The sequence below is a fragment of the Lissotriton vulgaris genome, chromosome 8 (assembly GCF_964263255.1).
Source record: "Lissotriton vulgaris chromosome 8, aLisVul1.2, whole genome shotgun sequence".
Lineage (NCBI taxonomy): Eukaryota > Metazoa > Chordata > Amphibia > Caudata > Salamandridae > Lissotriton > Lissotriton vulgaris.
Window position 1 is genome coordinate 1207213283 of NC_141696.1, and position 20264 is coordinate 1207233546.

The following is a 20264-nucleotide window of genomic DNA, read 5'->3' on the forward strand; positions in this document are numbered from 1 at the left end:
CAGCATAGTCAAAAAGTTCAGTGGGGCAAAATGTAAGTCCCAAGCATAGGGTTCTTTTTTCTTTCAAAGTTAGTGATCTAGATGATAAGTTAATTATAGTTTTGTTTACCGTTGTGTCATCCATGATTATCTCCTTTTTCTGTAGCATCCTCTTTTGGTTCCCACTGGCTTTTTGTTGTTTCCTTCGTCTCTGCTGGAGCTTGATGCGTCTCTGGCGTGATCTCCCCGTCCTCTTGCTCTTCCCCTTGGTCTGCCACGTGTTGCTCTTGTCTGGAAGGATTGTTGTTGGGTTGTTTCTGTTTCCTTCTTGCGCCGGGTTCTGAGGACTCTGAATTCGTCTAAAAAACTCGCCGGTCTTTTGGTTACTTCAGTTTCAGACTGGGTGCTTGTAGTTTTTCTTGAACCATCCGTATCAGACCCACTTGTATTGCTCGGTGTTGCGATTTCAACTCTGGTTTCTATATTGTCAGATGCTTGTATTTGTGGGGTAGTTTGCTTATATAAATAGTCATATTTGGGGCTGTATGTGAGGATTCTTCCACTATCATAATCCCCACAGTCTCTGTGCAGTTTGCGCTGCTTTCGGTATTTGATGTCATCCTCATGGTTTTTGAGTCGGCCTTTCAGTTCATCCATTAATTTGTTTATTATATCCTGATCTCTGCTGTTCTTAAATTCTTCTTCTAGCTCTTTAATTTGTTTCAATATTTCTTCTCGATCCTCCCATGCATATTTTATCAGTATGCATAGCATGTTTTTGCTACTAGCTGCTGAGTTCTGTGCCCATTCCTCGAGCATTTTCGTGTTAGGTGATTCATGGGACGGTGTGATGTAAATCCTGAGGCCACGTGGGACCATCTCTTTTTCTACGTAATCTTGTAAAGAGGTGGCTTCCCACCATCTTGCGCTCTCCTGTTTTTTGAGCTTTTCATATTTTCTCAGTTGCATATTAAGGGGATTAGTGTTAGGTCTCTCCATTATTGCAGCCCCTCCTCCCCCTTTGCCTGGTGCTCTGGCAAAAAGGGCTACTGCCTCCTTCCTTCTTTCTCCTTGCTTCTATATAGTTCGTTGTACTAACTATATTTCATGCTCCCGCAATCCACTGCTGATGATGTCACATATTGCATCATTCATGACCTGGTCAGTGACATCACTGATATCTCAAATGACATCACTGATGACATCATCCAGTGACTGTGTGATTCTGTAAAGTTATATATGTTTTACATATTGAAGAAGGAGTGGATGCATAAGTGTCTGGATGAAGGATTTAGTAGGTGCCTGACTGACTGTATGAGTGAGTGATTAAAGGTGTCTTACTAAATGCATGGGTTAGTGACTAAACTGAATGTGTGCATCAGTATGTCTGTTGTATAAGCTGCTGCATGTGTTGATCAGTAGCTATATGAGTGGCTATATGGGTTATTGATTGGTTGCCCAAGTATTTGAATGGGAGACTGACTGAGTGTGTGTGTGTGTGGGTGGCTGGGAGGTGTGTGACTCTGTGCATAGATGTGTGAGCAGTTGATTCACTAGGTGTATGAGTTCAAGAGTGCATGTGGAAACAGCTATGTGGACGGTTGACTGTGTGCATGGGTGTGCTGGTGAGTGAATGGATATCTCAGTGCTACATGTGCAAGAACATATGTAAAACACAGTGCATGTGAGAGTTGGCATATATAAATGACTATACATGAGAGCCAGTGAATGTGCGAGTGGCTATATGGATCATTGTGTACTTATATCAGTGATTGTATAAGAGTAAGTATGTGTTAGTATATGTTTGAATAAGTAAGGTGTTGTGTGTATAACTGTATAGTTATACACACACAACACCTGCGAACTACCAGATCAATACCTTAAGGAAACTCAAACCCTTCCTTCCAGCCAACGATTTCCAAACTGCGGTACAAGCACTAGTCATCCCTCGAATAGATTACGGCAGCATCGCCCTCTGCGGTCTCCCCCTAACTACTACGGCACCCATAAGAGCTTCTCTAAACGCCGCAGCGAGACTCATCACTGGATCAAAAAACACTCACATATTTTCCCTGACCTGAAATCCCTGAACTGGCTGCCTTTTGAAGCCAGAATACATCTGAAAATCGCTTGCATGACGCACAAGGCTGTCCACCTGAGCTCACCCGGATACCTCGCTCAGAAGCTGACGATTTCTGGAGGCTCCAGAAACACTAGAGGCACAAACAATCTTTTGCTAAAGCCCCAAAGATTCCGCAAGGAAAAAACCTACAAACGCTCCTTCTCAGGAATGGCACCCAGGATCTGGAATTCACTCCCCCACTGAAACCAGGCTCATCTCCTCTACCATACTTTTTAAGAAAGAAGTAAATGCTATCCTCAAGGCTAAATACACTTCAATTATTATTGGGGATGATTTCTACAGACGCTGTACCATCCAGTTCTACTGATCTTTTTGCATTTTTGTATGACTCGTGTTATTGACTTACCTGATTGTTTACGCTACCACTTATTTTTACTTGTATCATTATTGATGTATCGGTCTGACTATGCTCCCGCATGTACCTTACCCACCCCAATTATTACTTACTCACATGTTGTACCCTTAGTCTGTAAAGCGCTCTGATATCTGCCAAGATCTTGTTCGCGCTATATAAAACTTTCAAAATAAATAAATAGTTGAGGAAATGGAAGTGTGATTGATTCTTTGCATGGCTGACTCGGTGTGTGAGTAACTCCCATGGATGAGTGGCAGTGTGTGAGTGTCTGTATAGGTGTATGAGTGCATATAATAGTGCAATCTCAGAATATACATTACAAGGGCCATCATTGTACAGCTCTACTGTATCTCACATTTGCTGGGTCAGAAGGCAGACTTTTATGTCTTATATTGGATTGATTTTCATATATGCTCATCTCGTGTTTTATTTCGTAACCTGAACGATTTGCGAGTAAAGAGCTCACACGCACTGTATACTGCAGATGGTGCGGCAGTTAAGCGCCGAAAGCTCTGTCTTGGTTGTGTTCACCTTTTGTTTTGAAGTTGTTTTCCAGTAATGTTTTAACCATGTGACAGTTCTTTTGCCCACAACTTAATGGCTATAATTTTTATTTTTTTTGCTTGAGCTAGTTGTGTAGTCTAATGCGCTTGAAGGGGAATTAAGCTGATATTTCTTGTTTTTCGCACATTGTTCAAAAGTGAAACATCTTAAGTCTGCACAAGTCGATTTGCTTCACTGTGACAAGCGACTAGGAATGGAAACTAGCAGATTTTGTTTGTTTGGGTTTCAAGAAATTCTTTCACACACATTTTGGTTGAAAGCTCAGCTGCCTTCTTCTGGAATCCAGAGCGATGATTTGGGTTATAAACTGGCTAAACAGGCAAGCTGAAATACATTTTAGAGGAAGTGAAAAAACTAGTGCACTGGTAAAAAAGGCTTGGTCCTAAATCCCATTCTCTTACATTCTTTTGATTCACTGTCTGGGATAATGTACCACAATTGGTTAGATTTCAGAAGCTTAGAACATATTCTCAAATTTCGTTACCTAGTAGACTTTATCTACTGGCATACAAAAGGTTGCTCTTTCCACATGGTATCGATGTTTGTTTCACAATAGACAATGCCTGCCTAGCAGACTTTTTCATTTGAAAAAGCTCAGGAAATGGAAAGGGTGGGGAAGTAAGGCATCTATTCAAACATTAGGGAATTCCCACCTAGTGTTAAATGTGTGGGCTTCAGAAAAGATGTGCTGGTAGTATTCGAGGCGGAGAACGAGGAAGGACTCACACCCACACATATACAGTGCAAGTTAATTGTTCCTCTGCACTGTGAACCGGCAAACTTTCCATGGCAGAACACACACCTTCCATATGGTTGAGGTTTCCGGGTGTACTATTGGAATTCCAAAATAAGCCTAGATTTCCAGGACCTGTTAAAACTCGTTGTTTTTTAATTTGCATGAAATGTATACATTTAAGTCCACATCAAGGGCCAGATGTAGGTAAGTAACATTTACCGAATCTTAATTACCGAAAATTACCGAATTTTACCGATTCGGTAATTAAGATTCGGTAAATGTGAGGGGTTGGTATGTAGGGAATCCAGATGTTCCCTTTTACCGAATCGGTAAAATTCGGTATTTACCGATTCGGTAAATACCGAATCGGTAAAGCCTATTGATTCCTATGGGCTTCAAAGCCCATAGAAATCAATAGGCTTTACCGATTCGGTATTTACCGAATCGGTAAATACCGAATTTCACAAGGGTGCAGGGGGTGTCACTTTGACACCCCCTGGCACCCCCTAAACAGGATTGGGTGCCATGTGGCAGGCATACAAGCCCTAGGGGCAGGTCTGCCTGCCACATGGCATAGGTGTGCATGCACACATGTGCATGCACACCGGAATCGGTATTTTACCATGAGGTTGGATTTCATGGTAAAATACCGATTCGTTAAGCACTTTGGGACTCAGAAGAGTCCCACCCACATATGGAATTTACAGAATCGGTAAAATTACCGATTCGGTATTTTACCGAATCGGTAATTTTACCGATTCTGTAAATGTAGATTTACCTACATATGGCCTTGGATTTAGGCCCCTACATACCGATTGGCCATTTACCAGTCGGTAACGGCCGAAATCGGCCGTTACCGGTCGGTAAATGGCCTGAAACGGCCACCTACATCGGGCCCTAGGTGTATTTCCACTCAACTATAACAAATTTGTGAAATTTCAATGAAGCATTCATGCTTTTGTTAACTCATTTAAAATGTCTTCATTGTAGCTTGGAACATTCCTCACATTGGTTAGCATTGTGGACTTGTTGAGCATATTTAGGATTTCAGTTTGCTTTATTTTAAAAGCTCACTGACAAATACATGCCTCACTATAGCTTTTGAAAAACAGTATCCAAAAACAAATTTGAATTATTTTTGCACAGGCCAAAGGGTTCTATGAAATGAAAAGGCTGTAAAATGCTTATTCAATTAGGACACGTCTGATAAAGCCATGATTATTTCCCTTCTCTGCCATCTCAGCCTTCTCAAGTTTGGTTTGCCTTTAAAATTGAACGCAAAGAAGAGAATGCCAGTTTATTAATAATCACAAGTAAGTTTCATGGATGAAACTAAAGCGGTTTCATTACTTCAGACATCACAATTAATAGAACACATGGTAGTCGATTCTTTTGTATATATAATATATAAATATTATACATAAATATGTATATATAATAAATGTATATAACTATACATCTGTTCCTTTCTTTTGATACTTTAATTGAATTTCAAAGCACAATTTGTCATCGGAAGGAAATAAGTCTATAAATTGGCATTGTTAAGCACTTAAATTCTACAGTTATAAAAGCTGGGCTTAATTCCCAGAAAAAGCAAATGGATCAAAATATTCCTGGTGCACTTTTGCACTTGTAAGGTATGCAGAACCCTCATTCTGGAACATTTACATGTGATAGATGCACATGAACACATAAGTGACCTTTGTGAACAAACTTCATTGATCGTATAATAAAAACATGCTTTTCTAATACTGTATCTTATCCTTGTGAGGAAAAGTTTTCCAAAACACCTTACCCTTTCAAACAACATTAATGAAGTCATTTTCCCAATAAATTGCTTATTGACTCCTCTTTTCAGCTGACACAGTTGAAGGTTATGGAAAATTGGGGCAATTATTTTCTACAATTTTGTAAATTGGGTAAGAGGTGAAATGATTGGTTTCTTCTGTGGGCATCGACCTCATTTGAATTGACTGGCCTTGGTTACTGCTTTGTATCCCCTTTTTGGCAATGCAAGTGAAATACTTGTATAATTCTAGCATGTTGTTGGTCTCTATCTCATTTTCTGTGGAAAGTTGAACAAATGTACAGCTGCATATTTCTTTTTTTGTCACTATCTCAAACGCCCTTTTTTGTCTGAACACACATTCATTAGATAGCACAGCTAACCTTCTCTGATCAGGTTCTTACGTTTGAGTACTTCCTAAAAAAAGGATTGTTGGCTTTGCTTCTGTTTGCTAGGAAATTTGATTTTCATGAGTACTGTTTATATTTAAAGCAGAAGCTGAGGAGAAATGTAAACTTGCTGGAGAAGCTGGTTATGCAGGAGACCCTCTCTTGTCTTGTGGTGAACCTGTATCCAGGAAATGAGGGCTACTCGCTGATGTTAAGAGGAAAAAATGGATCAGGTAACCTATCATAATTGTCAAAACTGCAGTTCTGAGACAGAATATGTCACTGTGCATAACATATGGTTCTAATATCACAAACAACAGTGTTCTAGGTATAGCTATGTTGAATTTGAGATTTTATTTTAAGATGATAATGATGTATGCTAGCCACGTGATAGTTTGAGGGCTTTATCATCAAATTAGTTTCAAAGAAGTTTCAGTTCTCCACATTAGTCTTCTGCTTTACTAAGCAGCCAGCCCACAGACCTTTGTAAGAGCTGCCCAGTTCAATATAGCTTCCCGTGTCAGATGAATTTTTATTAGCCTTAGTATTCACATTCACTTCCTCCCCTGCTGTCTTGAACCCGACATGGATCTTCAAAGTTGAGTATCCTTATAACTGATGATTCGTGCCATAGCTACAATGATTTTCTGCCAGATTTGTTTTGTACATTGAACAATGCTATACAGTTATGCTGAATGATGTGTCTGTTTATTATGCAAAGCTCTAGTGGCCTGATTTCTTATTGTTTTAAAAAAAAATATTAAGTTCAGTTTAGTACTATTGTATGAATTGGTGAATGACCTTCAGCTTTGTATGTTTTTGTTCTGACATAAGACATGACTGTCTTAAGCACACGAAAATTATTTGTTAATCACACCAATTTTTTCTGGCTTGAAGCAGTTTGAAGTCTACCTTGAGTCAGTAGTTAGTTTAGTCATTCTTGCCTCAAATTCTTTTACTACAGCTGCCCATTTTGATGGGTATCTGATTGATACTTCATTCTGTAGATTTCTCACCTTATTAGTATATTCCAGGTGCCATTTCAACAGCGACAAAAGTTAAATGTCTTCTCCTAAAGTCTGTTGACGATGTAATTAGAAGATGCTGAATCCCCACTCTGTAGGAAAGTGCCCCTTTTTGACATGGTCACTGTAGGAAGCTGGTTCTTTATATAGTGGACGAAAAAGAGGCACACTGTATAAAGAGTCCAGGCAAACCGCAGTCGATTTACAGAGGCAAAATATATCAACAAATGATACCTCTCTCTTTCGTAGTGTGGGTGAGCAATTAAGCATATTAGATGGTAGTACTATACATTAGTTGACATAAACAGAGGCAATAAATGACACACACACACACACACACCATCCAGTTGCAGAGGTGCTGGTTGGGTGGTAGCTGTGCTTGGTATGCCAGTAGAAAGAAGGGGGGCCACGTGGAAACAGGCTGCAGAGGGGAGCTTGGGGACAAGTCCCAGAGGGAGCTTGGGTCACAAGGGTCCTGTGTATACGGAAGCACAGTTAGCCAGGAGAGAGATCTGAAGGAGATGGGTATAGGCTGTACCCCCAACCTATTCAGACTGGTTATCCTCGCTCTATAAAATTTCCAAAATAGACCTGGATAGATTACAGAATAATAAGAGTAAAGTAATTTGGGAGGGGTTGCTGAATTGGTCTCCGCATTAGTTATTAGTTATGTTTTTGGTTAACTTTCAGAGACACAGGATGTATGGTTGTCACGTTTTTTAGTTTAAAATACTATTTTCGATCCTATGATTATGCCTCGTTGGATACTCTCTGACTGGGTCAGGTCTTGTTGGGCGATCAAACTACCATTCCGTATGGACCTGACCAACAGTCACCCATGGATTTTCCATTGAAGAGAGTGAGACCACCCTTCTCCTAGGAAAGGGGCATGCACATTTTTTTGGGTCTGTAATATACTGGTAGGCGGACATGGTTTTTCTTCTGGGGCCCCTCGAATCCAAGCGCCTATGACTCTGGGTATCGAGTCACGGTATAGACTTCCTACTTTTTGTCAAATGCGGTCGGAGGCGGATGAGGATTTAAAAAAAAAAAAAAAGATAGCACAGTTGGTTTGTCGGTACCCCGGCTGGGGCAGTCTGGTGCAGAGTAGAAAGATCGGCTAGGCTCTGTATGCATTGGAACCTTGTGGTTGTTAGTCTAGCCAGTTAAGGGTGCAGAAATCAGGACGGCTGGGTCACTCTGGATGTGGGTCTCTTCGGTGCCGATGTCCTTCGAAGGCTGCTTTGTCATAGTGAACCCGCCCCGCCTCCCAGCTGAGCCGCCCTCGCCCCTCCCCCTCCACCATCCATATATGACAGTAGTTCCCGCGCACAGCATTCACGCGCAGCGACCGCGCCCAACCCGCGCCAAAGGTAAGCCCATCTACGCCCGTCCGCGCCTGGACCGCGCCCAGCGCCAGACCCCCTGCTCCTCGCGCTGCCCAGCCCTCCCGCATTACCTACGATGCCGCCACCCTCCTAGCCCTCAACCCCGGCCGTTCCCCCGACTGCGTCCAAGCCGCTCCTGGACACACCCATGGACCTTTCTCATGCTACTCCTGCAAATTCATCGGTACCGTCACCAACTCCGCTACGATCACACCTCAGATTCCCGACACCAACCACTTACAATGCATCCTCCTCAACACCCGATCGGTCCACAGGCACGCCATTGACCTATGGAATCTACTAGACACCATCTCTCCAGACGTCGCCTTCCTAACAGAAACATGGATGAACGCTTCCTCCGCACCAGACATCACCATTGCCATCCCTGAAGAATATAAGATCCCACGCAAGGACCGTACCGGCCACACAGGAGGAGGAATCGCTATCGTCCATAAAAAATCAATCCACATCTCGACCAGCTCTGACGTCAATCTCGCCAACTCTGAACACCTTCACTTCCAGATCCACATCGACCCCAAGACCACACTCAGAGGCACCCTCCTCTACAGACCACCAGGACCCCGCGCAAAATTCAGTGAAGACATCACGGACTTCATCACTCCACACGCGCTCCCCTCCAAAGATTACATCCTTCTGGGAGACCTCAACTTTCACCTGGAAAAGAACAACGACCGCAACACCACCACCCTCTTGGACAACCTCGCCAACCTCGGACTTAAACAACTGGTCACTTCCCCCACCCACATCGCAGGTCACACACTCGACCCTATCTTCACCTCCAGCAATCATGTCTCCTTCAGCCACACCACGGATCTCCTCTGGACTGACCACAGCTGCGTTCACTTTACCTACAACAAGCCGAAACCCATCAACCACCCCCAACCAACTCTGCAAAGAAACTGGAACAAAATCACCATCGACCAGATCTCCTCATCGCTCCTTCTAAACACCCCAGCCCACTCTTCGAACCCAGACCAAGCCGCCACCAACTTCTCCCTATGGTTATCCAACACCGCCGACATCCTAGCACCACTGAAAAAACGTCAAAGCAAACCTGGCAGCAAGAAGGCCTCATGGTTCAACGATGATCTTAAGAAGTCCAAGAAACTCTGCCGCTCCCTTGAAAAGGCCTGGAAAAAAGACCCAACCACTAGCACCAAGGAGGCCTTCAAAAACGCCACCCGCACACACCACCAATTAATCCGAAAGGCCAAGAAAACAGCATTCAAGGATCGACTAGACAACAACGCCCACAACAGCAAGGAACTCTTCAACATCGTCAAGGAATTTACCAATCCCTCGGCCAACTCAAACGACATCACCCCCTCTCAAGCCCTCTGCGACTCCCTGGCTTTATTCTTCCACAACAAAATTGCAGACATCCACAACAGCTTCGACAACCAACCCGGAGACCAACCCACCCAACCATATGCTGAACATTCTCCCCCCTTGAACACCCTTAACGACTGGAACCCAATCTCCACTGAGGACACCATCCGCCTGATGAACTCCATCCACTCAGGATCCCCCACAGACCCATGTCCTCACCACATCTTCAACAAAGCAGAATCCGTCATAGCACCGCACCTCCGAGACGTCATCAACTTCTCCTTCAACTCCGCCACCTTCCCGGAAAGCTGGAAACACGCTGAACTCACCGCCCTTCTGAAAAAACCCACGGCGGACCCCACCGAACTCAAAAATTACCGCCCCATCTCGCTCCTTCCTTTCCCGGCCAAAGTCATCGAGAAAGCTGTTAACAACCAGCTAGCCGCCTTCCTCGAAGCCAACAAATCCCTCGACTCCTCACAGTCTGGCTTCCGAGCAAAACACAGCACTGAGACCGCCCTCATCGCAGCAACAGACGACATTCGAACTCTACTGGACAATGGAGACACAGTCGCCCTCATCCTCCTCGACCTCTCTGCAGCCTTCGACACAGTCTGCCACAGCACCCTTTTACAACGCCTCAGAAACATCGGAATACAAGGAAAAGCACTCGAATGGATCACCTCGTTCCTCACCGGAAGAACCCAGAGAGTCCGCCTTCCACCATTCAAGTCCGAGGCCACTGAAGTCATCTGTGGCGTACCACAAGGATCCTCACTCAGTCCCACCCTCTTCAACGTATACATGAGCCCCCTTGCGGCCATCGCCCGCCAACACAACCTCAACATCATCTCTTACGCGGATGACACTCAACTGATCCTTTCTCTCACCAATGACCCCAGCACCGCCAAAAATAACCTACACAAAGGAATGAAAGAAGTTGCCGAATGGATGAAACACAGCCGTCTGAAACTGAACTCAGATAAAACAGAGGTCCTCATCCTAGGTACATCCCCCTCTGCATGGGACGACTCTTGGTGGCCGGAAGCCCTTGGAAAAGCACCCACCCCGACAGACCACGCACGGAACCTAGGCGTTATCCTGGATTCTTCACTTTCAATGAACAGACAAGTCAGCGCCGTCTCCTCATCCTGCTTCAACATTCTTCGCATGCTCAAAAAAACATTTCGCTGAATCCCCACCGAAACCAGAAAAACAGTCACCCATGCTCTGGTCACGAGCCGACTAGACTACGGAAACACCCTCTACGCAGGTACTACCGCTAAACTCCAGAAAAAACTCCAACGAATCCAAAACGCCTCAGCCAGGATCATATTAGACATCCCACGTAACGAACACATCTCTGATCACCTGAAAAACCTCCACTGGCTACCCGTCAATAAGAGGATCACTTTCCGACTGCTAACCCACGCACACAAATCACTCTACGACATCGGACCAGAATGCCTCAACTCACGACTGTCCTTCTACACCCCCTCCCGTCAACTACGCTCTTCCAGCCAAGCCCTCGCCACTGTACCTCGCATCAACAAGACCACCATGGGAGGCAGATCCTTCTCATACCTGGCAGCTAAAACATGGAACTCACTCCCCACTTACCTTCGCCTTACCCAGAACCACCTAGCATTCAGAAAGCAACTTAAAACGTGGATATTTGACAAGTAATCCTCCTCCCCTCCCTAAGCGCCTTGAGACCCTCTGGGTATGTAGTGCGCTATATAAATTCTTTGACTTGACTTGACTTGGGGGAGTAGCTACTCTACTCTAAGGGAGATTTGTGGGGCAATTTGCGAAGTGCTGGCAGCCCTCCTTGCTTCTTGGCTGGAGTTCAGCTGCATAACGAGTCGCTGGGTCGCGATTGCAGGGGAGGAGCTCCTTTACTCTGAGGGAGATGTGTGGGGTGAAGTGCTGGCAGCCCACCTGGGTTCTTGGCTGGAGTTCAGCTGCGGGACGAGTCGCTGGATCACGATTGTTGAGGCTTAGTGCAGCAGGCAGGGTTTGGTGGCAAAAGTCCACAACAGTCTTCGGTTCTCACTCTTATTTGCAGCTCTTGGTGTCTTCATCTTCTTGATCCATAGAATCTAAATTCCTGGTGTCAGGGTTGCCATCTAAATACTCCATTTAGGGGTGTTACGGGGAGTGATAGGCTGTGGAAAATGGTTTAATTACCTTTAGGGTGTCTACACCCTCTGTATGACCACTTACAGTGGCAAGTGAGCATAACCCTGACAAATAGATCCTAATTCTGCCAAAACAAAGATGGTGGAATTCAAAAAGTCGCGTCCACATCAGGTAGCCACCTCAGAGGTGGAACTAACCTGAGCGGTGGACACTCCTCCAAACTAGCACATTTTTCCCAACTGTACTAGTGCCAAATGGATGCTTACGGGACTCCTCCAGTTTTTCCCTAGTCGTCTTGGGAGTCAATCTTGGTTAAAAGAAAAAAAAATACAAAGCTCTTAACTTCATCTGCTTAGCTCTTCCAGGTCAAGGCCTTTTGGCACACCATGTTGGCAAACTTATTTTTTTAACTTGTTTTTTATTCATTAAGCGTACAATATAGCAAGAGTGCCTACATGATGGCAGCACATACGTCATAACAATACAGTCCAGTACAGCCGTCTGTAAGAATTGAACATACAGTACAGTAAAACCAACAATTGAGGCTAAGGCCCTTTACAGCGGGTAGACCTGGAAGAATTCACAATTCTTGATTCTCAAGAAGAAGTTGGACCTGAGCCTCTTTTTTTCTTTGACAGGACAATTTTAAAATGTGGTCTGTAACTCCTGCCACTTTGGCCTTTTACCCACAGAGTTAGAGGGTGGCCTTGGATCTTCATGAGGCCTACTTCCATCAACATTGAGCCGTAACTCTCCTCCTGTTCTGGGCCTCTCAATCGACCTTTAGCAGTCACGCCTGGTCGATGCTCCTAGGCAGATTTACCTTGGCACTTTGCTTGACATGACATGTATGAGAGTATTTCTTCCAAGTGAAAGGGTTTTAGATATTAGCAATATAATGTTGATGCTCCTGAATCTGATTCCAATCCCAGTTGTACAGGTCCTTTGCCTGTTGAGATTGTTGGCCTGTACCATCCTAATGATGTCTCATGCCAGATGGTGAATGATGGCCTTTCAGTAATGCTTAAGAAGACAGATGCTGCAGCTTTATGGGAGCCACTCTGCTCATGGAGAGATCGTTTGTCCTGTCTTAGACTTCTGTAGGTGAGATTTTCTGGCTGCTCACCTTGTTCTCAAGGCATTTTATCCCTACACCTTGAGACGTGGTATTCAGATCCTTTCATTCAAGGCTACTACATCCTTTCCAACAGCAGAAAGGACGATGTGGGTTCTTGCAAACGTGTGTTGGAAGGTCTTGCATTTCACGCAGTGGACTTTGCCACAGGGTATTTTCTGATGAGCTGCCCATCTTGTGGATACCTCGAGTTGCCTGTTACTGAAGGATCACAGATATGGATTTCATTCCTAAGTGCAGAACATTTCCTTCCTGCTGCTGTAATGCCTTTCCTCGGATCTCTTTGACACAGACCTTAACAGCCAATGCCCTCTGTTCTGTGCCCTGCACTTCCTCCCAAATGGTTGCTTAGGACATACCTACCAATTCAGCAAATCTCTGGGTCAGCTGCATGTCCCCTCTGATTCCTCTGCGTTGAATGGTCTGGCAGAAGGTGTGGGATGAGCAAAACTGTGATTCTTGTCGCCCTATACTGGGCAAGGCCAATTTGGTATGCGATTTGCTTTCACAATAGTTTGCGGAGGTACTGCACCCCACTCTTCAGACGGTTTGTCTCCATAAACGAATATTGAACTTAACAATTGGGCGCCTTTTCCTTTTTGCTGGAGCTAGGGCATGCTATCTTGTCTACAATGCCGTTTCATTTATTGTTTATTTTTGTGGGGCTTTTTTTATACAATAGATGCCTTTTGCAAACTTCAGTATTTTGATTTCTTCTGTGCTCAATTTTCCACTGCTGATTAATGTGGTAGGTTATTCTAGAGTCCCCATGCAGGTTCAAAACGTTCACTCAGAGGTTGTTTAGAGCTTATAAAAATATATCATCTAGTGAGAAGGATTTTTAGTTCGCTTTTTCACTGTTAAAGATCTTTTAGGATCGTTATTCATTTACATTTGACATGGGTGTAGCCCTAGTGTTCATTCTAATAGTCTGGATGTGGTATTCCTATTTTTGTTCCTACATTTAAATGCAATATTTTGCCATCACTCCGTCGTAGGCTTAAACATTTCTTGACCACTTTACTTACTTAGCCGCTTATCAATTGAATGCCTTCTTTAAGATCTAAACTTGTGAAGTTGCACTATAATAATGCCCCTTTATAAGAACAGAGTTCTTTTAAAAAACAATGCAGTAATTTTTCCTAATGGCTTGGGTTACTGTTGAATCAACTTCACATGCATTTTAGAACTGGTCCCAGTCTTTTTATATGTCATATAAGGTTCATTTGTAAAAATCACACACAACAGCTATGTTGTCTCTAAAACAAATATGCATTGTTAAGAAATTTCTGTGAATCATTTTAAACATTAGGGTTGCTTTTGAAAGACTGCAGTCCTTTGCTAGAATAGGGTAGTTTTGGCTCAGAGTTTAACTCCACTAATGCCCTTATTATATTCACAGGGTACACACACATATTATGTATAGTTTCTTTCATTTGCTTATTCATTGCAATTATATTCAGAATTATTGAAATATAAGAAGCAAATCCCCCTTCATTGCTTAGCAGCTGTCAAACACATTACATAAAATCATTTCAGATTCTGAAACTATACGCCTACCCTATGAGGAAGGAGAACTTTTGGACTACTTGGATGCGGAAGAGCTGCCTCCTATTTTGGTGGACCTCCTCGAAAAATCTCAGGTGATTTATTTTGAAAGCACGCTTTCATTATATTTTGATTTCTGGGGACGGAATTGAAATGGCAACAGAATATATATTGTGTTCAAATGTAAATTGTAACACTGCCCCAGTGAAATGGAATACTTATTTTGATGCTGAGACAACTTTGTGCTGTTTTACATTTTTTTTTTCAATTCTCAAACAGGTCAATATTTTTCATTGTGGTTGCGTCATAGCAGAGATCCGTGATTACAGGCAGTCTGGTAACCTAAAATCTCCGACATACCAAAGCCGACATATTCTTTTGCGCCCAACAATGCAGGTAAAATGTGCTGTAAAGCAACAAATGACCTTAAAGTATTGAACAATAAATATAGAGGCGTGGGAGTGTAGTTTATTAGTTTTTAAATGTTTTTATATCACAGCAATGAAAAAATAACCATAAGTGTAAAGGAAATATATGTATAGAAGAAATGAGGGACCCGTCAACCTCAGTCCATTACCCCCCTCAACAGCCCCTTAACTCCTTCCTCCTTACCTCTTAGCCAAATTCCAATATTACATATTTTTAAAATTGCTCTTGGCTGCGGTTATGAAGGCATTTGCAAACGGCCAAATTTAGCAATTCGACCAATTGCGAATGCAAAAAAGGTTAATACATGTGGTCCAAAGACATCTAAGTGTTCAATCTCTAGTCTTGCCCTTAGAGTCTCTGCATCAATAAACAACCTTTCAGTACACTATTTGTCCTATTTTTTAAGCTACCCCAATTATTTCTGATAGATTCATAAATCTTCCAAAAATTGGCTCCGGCAGACTATTGTTGCGCCTTCTTTTGGAAGATAGCCCTGGGTTTGTAACAGTGAATTATATGTTCGAGGCATATGAGCTGCAGAATTCATACTTTTGCATAGATTGCCATGTGGTGTTGGGCTCGGATGCTTGCACCTTGTTGCCATGCAGACTTGCAGACAATACCCCAGACCTGTCTATTGGGACAAAGAAGTTCACCTCATGGTAATAGACGTGTATCCCTGTCCTGTGTGCTCAACTGCAGTGATATCTGGATCCTTGGCAGCAATTTGTGTTCAGGGGCAAAGACTGATCATGCATTTGCTCCATGAGCTAGGCCTGTCTCAAGGACTGTGTTCTAGTTCAAACCGAAAGGTGTGCCCAATGCTCTACCCTCATAGTGTTGTAGGGCTTCTGCCCTTCCCTAGAGCTAAGTAGCATGAGCATAGTGGTGGCAGACTACCATTCTGTACTCAATTGAAATTTTGTTGCTCTGTGGTCAGCTCGCCCTTGGCCTATCTTAGGAAGGATGAAGGGCTGGTAAAGTGTGTGTTACACTGTGAGCTGTTATATATGTGTGCCCTTGGCAGCAGTGCTTGGAAGCCTGCACACATCTGCACCATGGTAGGCTTCTATGCTTGTGTGCCTGGGGCAGCAGTACATGGAAAGCAGCACGTGCGTTTGTGTGCAGCGCTAAGGATGCACAAGTTCCTGTGAGTGGTACAGTGCATGGGGTCTTTGGGCCCGGATTGAACCCCAGGACTGGCTGGAGGAACATGTGAAAGTAGAGAATTCCCCCAGACAGATTTGTGGATTGCTGCATTCCGGAAAGCTGGATGGGACACTCACTGGAGAAGGAAGAGCCTGGATTGTCAGTACACTTCAAAGGGGCTCTGTGTCTTTGCAAGAGACCACTGGTCATAGGGGCCTGGGCATGTCTCAGGAAGAAGATGGGGTTGATAAATGAAACCTAAAGAGTAGGTCTTGGGCTGTTTGGTGATCATTTGATTCATATTTCATGGAGGCTAACATCCAGGTGTGAACCTCTGGTCACTGCCATGGCCTGCCTTTGGGGCTGTCAAGATTGCAGATTGCCTTGCTTTGATGGACTGCTCTCTGGAGGAAGGGCACAACACAGGAGGGGGCACTTCAAAGTGGTCCATCCCCAGAATACAAACTTCAGAGGCACTAAATCACATTTGTACCTGGAAATGTATTAACAAGCATTTACAATGCAATGGTCACAGCATTATTAAAGGTAGAGCTATTGGCATTGCTCATGAGATTTTGTTTTTCATTTTTTTTAACATAAATAAATGGTATTGTCATTTACAATGGCAATAGGAGAGCATTAGAGAGTAGTAGAGAGTATTCACGGACACAGAGCAACACACACACAGAGCCCCACACACACACAGAGAGGCCCCCACACACACACACACACAGAGCCCCACACACACAGAGAGCCCCCGACAACTCACACAACGAGCCATACACATATACACACACACACACAGCCCCCCCCAAACACACACACAGAGCCCCCCACACACACACAGAGCCCCCCCACACACACACACACACAGAGCCCCACACACACAGAGAGCCCCACACACACAGAGAGCCCCACACACACACAGAGAGCCCCCCACACACACACACACAGAGCCCCCGACAACTCACACAACGAGCCATACACATATACACACACACACAGAGCCCCCCCCCCCACACACACAGCCACACACACAGAGCCACACACACACAGAGCCACACACACACACAGAGCCACACACACACACAGAGCCACACACACACAGAGCCACACACACACACACATAGCCCCACACACACACAGAGCCCTACACACACCCACACACAGAGCCCCACACACACACACAGAGCCCCACACACACACAGAGCCCCACACACACACAGAGCCCCACACACACACAGAGCCCCACACACACACAGAGCCCCACACACACACAGAGCCCCACACACACACAGAGCCCCACACACACACAGAGCCCCACACACACACAGAGCCCCACACACACACACAGAGCCCCACACACACACAGAGCCCCACACACACACACAGCCCCACACACACACACAGCCCCACACACACACACAGAGCCCCACACACACACACAGAGCCCCACACACACAGAGCCACACACACACACACAGAGCCACACACACAGCCCCACACACACACAGCCCCACACACACACAGCCCCACACACACACAGAGCCCCACACACACACAGAGCCCCACACACACACAGAGCCCCACACACACAGAGCCCCACACACACACAGAGCCCCCCCCCACACACAGAGCCCCCCCCTCACACACAGAGCCCCACACACACACAGCCCCACACACACACAGCCCCACACACACACAGCCCCACACACACAGAGCCCCACACACACACAGAGCCCCCCACACACACAGAGCCCCCCACACACACAGAGCCCCCCACACACACAGAGCCCCCCACACACACAGAGCCCCCCACACACACAGAGCCCCCCACACACACAGAGCCCCACACACACACACAGAGCCCCACACACACACAGAGCCCCCCACACACACAGAGCCCCCCCACACACACAGAGCCCCCCACACACACAGAGCCCCCCCACACACACAGAGCCCCCCACACACACAGAGCCCCCCACACACACAGAGCCCCCCACACACACAGAGCCCCCCACACACACACAGCCCCAAACACACACAGAGCCCCACACACACACAGAGCCCCACACACACACAGAGCCCCACACACACACAGAGCCCCACACACACACAGAGCCCCACACACACACACAGCCCCACACACACACACAGAGCCCCCCACACACACACACAGAGCCCCACACACACAGAGCCCCACACACACACAGAGCCCCACACACACACAGAGCCCCACACACACACAGAGCCCCACACACACACAGAGCCCCACACACACACAGAGCCCCACACACACACAGAGCCACACACACACACATAGCCCCACACACACACACACACACAGCCCCACACACACACACACACACAGCCCCACACACACACACACACACAGCCCCACACACACACACAGCCCCACACACACACACAGCCCCACACACACACACACACAGCCCCACACACACACACACACAGCCCCACACACACACAGAGCCCCACACACAGCCCCACACACACACAGAGCCCCACACACACACAGAGCCCCCCACACACACAGAACCCCCCACACACACAGAGCCCCACACACACACAGCCCCACACACACAGAGAGCCCCACACACACACAGCCCCACACACACAGAGCCCCACACACACACACACACAGAGCCCCACACACACACACACACAGAGCCCCACACACACACAGAGCCCCACACACACAGAGCCCCACACACACACAGAGCCCCACACACACACAGAGCCCCACACACACACACAGAGCCCCACACACACACAGAGCCCCACACACACACACAGCCCCACACACACACAGAGCCCCACACACAGAGCCACACACACATAGCCACACACACAGAGCCACACAGAGCCACACACACACACAGAGCCCCCCCACACACAGAGCCCCCCCCACACACAGAGCCCCCCCCACACACAGAGCCCCCCCCCACACACAGAGCCCCCCCCACACACAGAGCCCCCCCCACACACAGAGCCCCCCCCACACACAGAGCCCCCCCCCACACACAGAGCCCCCCCCCCACACACAGAGCCCCCCCACACACAGAGCCCCCCCCACACACAGAGCCCCCCCCCCCACACACAGAGCCCCCCCCCCCACACACAGAGCCCCCCCACACACAGAGCCCCAAACACACAGAGCCCCAAACACACAGAGCCCCAAACACACAGAGCCCCAAACACACAGAGCCCCACACACACAGAGCCCCACACACACACAGAGCCACACACACACACACACACACCGAGCCCCACACACACACACACAGAGCCCCACACACACACAGAGCCCCCCACACACACAGAGCCCCCCCACACACAGAGCCCCCCCACACACACAGAGCCCCCACACACAGAGCCCCACACACACAGAGCCCCACACACACAGAGAGCCCCACACACACAGAGAGCCCCACACACACAGAGAGCCCCACACACACAGAGAGCCCCACACACACAGAGAGCCCCACACACACAGAGAGCCCCACACACACAGAGAGCCCCACACACACAGAGAGCCCCACACACACAGAGAGCCCCACACACACAGAGAGCCCCACACACAGAGAGCCCCACACACAGAGAGCCCCAAACACACAGAGCCCCACACACACAGAGCCCCACACACACAGAGCCCCACACACACACAGAGCCCCACACACACACACACAGAGCCCCACACACACAGAGCCCCACACACACACACACACACACAGAGCCCCACACACACACACACAGAGCCCCCCACACACACACACAGAGCCCCACACACACACACACAGAGCCCCACACACACACAGAGCCCCCCCACACACAGAGCCCCCCACACACACAGAGCCCCCCCCCACACACAGAGCCCCACACACACAGAGCCCCACACACACAGAGAGCCCCACACACACAGAGAGCCCCACACACACAGAGAGCCCCACACACACAGAGAGCCCCACACACACAGAGAGCCCCACACACACAGAGAGCCCCACACACACAGAGAGCCCCACACACACAGAGAGCCCCACACACACAGAGAGCCCCACACACACAGAGAGCCCCACACACAGAGAGCCCCACACACACAGAGAGCCCCACACACACAGAGAGCCC

The 20264-nt window shown here is 46.8% G+C and overlaps 1 protein-coding gene across 4 annotated transcripts in view; it reads left to right on the plus strand.

The window, feature by feature from the left end:
* SUPT20H (SPT20 homolog, SAGA complex component) overlaps positions 1–20264 on the plus strand; it is a 447817-nt gene that overhangs the window by 96522 nt on the left and 331031 nt on the right. For 2 of the 4 annotated variants that reach the window (XM_086935080.1, XM_086935082.1), the window contains exons 7-9: positions 6056–6185; positions 14532–14635; positions 14820–14936. In XM_086935080.1, coding sequence (XP_086791206.1) covers positions 6056–6185; positions 14532–14635; positions 14820–14936 — 351 coding nt within the window. The remainder of the gene's footprint in view (positions 1–6055; positions 6186–14531; positions 14636–14819; positions 14937–20264) is intronic. The other 2 variants (XM_086935081.1, XM_086935083.1) reach the window with 1 other exon arrangement.